The sequence below is a fragment of the Portunus trituberculatus genome, chromosome 2 (assembly GCF_017591435.1).
Source record: "Portunus trituberculatus isolate SZX2019 chromosome 2, ASM1759143v1, whole genome shotgun sequence".
NCBI lineage: Eukaryota > Metazoa > Arthropoda > Malacostraca > Decapoda > Portunidae > Portunus > Portunus trituberculatus.
The window spans coordinates 6,077,134-6,079,633 of NC_059256.1; the positions used below are offsets into that span (position 1 = coordinate 6,077,134).

Here is a 2,500-nt window from a genome sequence, read left to right on the forward strand (position 1 = left end):
CACTGAAAACATCCTGGACACCAAAACACTGAAAACATCCTAGACACCAAAACACTGAAAACATCCTGGACACCAAAACACTCCCTAGAAAACACTCCCTAGGACACAGACAAAAACACTGAAAACATCCCTGGACACCAAAACACACGTCCTGGACACCAACATCCCTAGACACCAAAACACTGAAAACATCCTAGACACCAAAAACACTGAAAACATCCCTAGACACCAAAACACTGAAAACATCCTGGACACCAAAACACTGAAAACATCCCTAGACACCAAAAACACCTGACAAAAAAACACACACCAAAAACACTGAAAACATCCCTAGACACACAAAACACTGAAAACATCCTAGACACACAAAACACACCAAAACACTGAAAACATCCCTAGACACCAAAACACTGAAAACATCCTGGACACCAAAACACTGAAAACATCCTAGACACCAAAACACTGAAAACATCCTGGACACCAAAACACTGAAAACATCCCTAGACACCAAAACACTGAAAACATCCCTAGACACCAAAACACTGAAAACATCCTAGACACCAAAACACTGAAAACATCCCTAGACACCAAAACACACTGAAAACATCCCTAGACACCAAAACACTGAAAACATCCCTAGACACCAAAAACACTGAAAACATCCCTAGACACCAAAAAACACTGAAAACATCCCTAGACACCAAAACACTGAAAACATCCCTAGACACCAAAACACTGAAAACATCCCTAGACATCCCTGGACACCAAAAACACTGAAAACATCCCTAGACACCAACATCCCTAGACACACAAAACACTGAAAACATCCTAGACACACACTGAAAACATCCGAAAACACCAAAACATCCCTAGACACCAAAACACTGAAAACATCCCTAGACACCAAAAACACTGAAAACATCCCTAGAACCAAAAACACTGAAAACATCCCTAGACACCAAAACACTGAAAACATCCCTAGACACCAAAACACTGAAAACATCCCTAGACACCAAAAACACTGAAAACATCCCTAGACACCAAAAACACTGAAAACATCCCTAGACACCAAAACACTGAAAACATCCCTAGACACCAAAACACTGAAAACATCCCTAGACACCAAAACACTGAAAACATCCCTAGAAAAAAACACTGAAAACATCCCTAGACACACCAAAAACACCGAAAACATCCCTAGACACCAAAAAACATCCCTAGACACCAAAAACACCGAAAAACATCCCTAGACACACCAAAAAACATCCCTAGACACCAAAAACACCGAAAAACATCCCTAGACACACAAAAACACCGAAAAACATCCCTAGACACCAAAAACACCGAAAACATCCCTAGACACCAAAACACCGAAAAACATCCCTAGACACCAAAAAACATCCCTAGACACATCAAAAAACACCGAAAAACATCCCTAGACACCAAAAACATACATACAGACAGACAGACTGCCAGACATAGAGAGAGAGAGAGAGAGAGAGAGAAAGTATCAAACTACACACACTTTCCAATGGGGACAAACTTTAAACCTCTCTCTCTCTCTCTCTCTCTCTCTCTCTCTCTCCCAAATATGTTCTAATTTTATCCATTCTTTTTTTTTTAAGGTAACGTGGATGCGCCTACAAGATTTCCATATTTTGACAGTAGGCCTAGTTACGTACACGGCCGATGACAGATTCAGGTAAGCCTATAACAAAATTTAGGCCTATTTATTTATTTATTTATTTTCATTTTTTTTTTTTTTTTATTTAATTTTTCAGTCAGTCAGTCAGTCAGTTAGTCAGTCATGTGTTAAATTTTTCAGCCAGTTAGTCAGTTATGTGGTAAATTTTTCAGTCAGTCAGTCAGTCATGTGGTAAATTTTTCAGTCAGTCAGTCAGTCATGTGTTCAATTTTTCAGTCAGTCAGTCAGGCATGTGTTAAATTTTTCAGTCATTCAGTTAGTCAGTCATGTGTTCAATTTTTCAGTCAGTCAGTTAGTCATGTGGTAAATTTTTCAGTCAGTCAGTCAGTCATGTGGTAAATTTTTCAGTCAGTCAGTCAGTCATGTGGTAAATTTTTCAGTCATTCAGTTAGTCAGTCATGTGTTCAATTTTTCAGTCAGTCAGTCATTCAGTCAGTCAGCCAGTCAATCAGTCATGTGTTAAAATTTTCAGTCAGTCAGTCAGTCAGTCTGTCATGTGGTAAATTTTTCAGTCATTCAGTTAGTCAGTCATGTGTTCAATTTTTCAGTCAGTCAGTCATTCAGTCAGTCAGCCAGTCAATCAGTCATGTGTTCAATTTTTCAGTCAGTCAATCAGTTAGTCAGTCATGTAAATTTTTCAGTCAGTCAGTCAGTCATGTGTTAAATTTTTCAGTCAGTCAGTCAGTCAGTTAGTTATACATTCTGTTAACGTGTGAAGTTGATTAAGAGAGAGAGAGAGAGAGAGAGAGAGAGAGAGAGAGAGAGAGAGAGAGAGGGGGGGAGGTAAGTAGAGTA

General features: G+C 39.1%; 1 protein-coding gene across 1 annotated transcript in view; it reads left to right on the forward strand.

Moving 5' to 3' along the window:
• Window positions 1-2,500, forward strand: part of LOC123501589 (zwei Ig domain protein zig-8-like) — a gene marked incomplete at its 3' end in the record, with an annotated part of 24,472 nt that overhangs the window by 11,285 nt on the left and 10,687 nt on the right. The window contains exon 3 of the mRNA XM_045250520.1: window positions 1,626-1,700. Within this exon, the coding sequence (XP_045106455.1) occupies window positions 1,626-1,700 (75 nt within the window). The remainder of the gene's footprint in view (window positions 1-1,625; window positions 1,701-2,500) is intronic.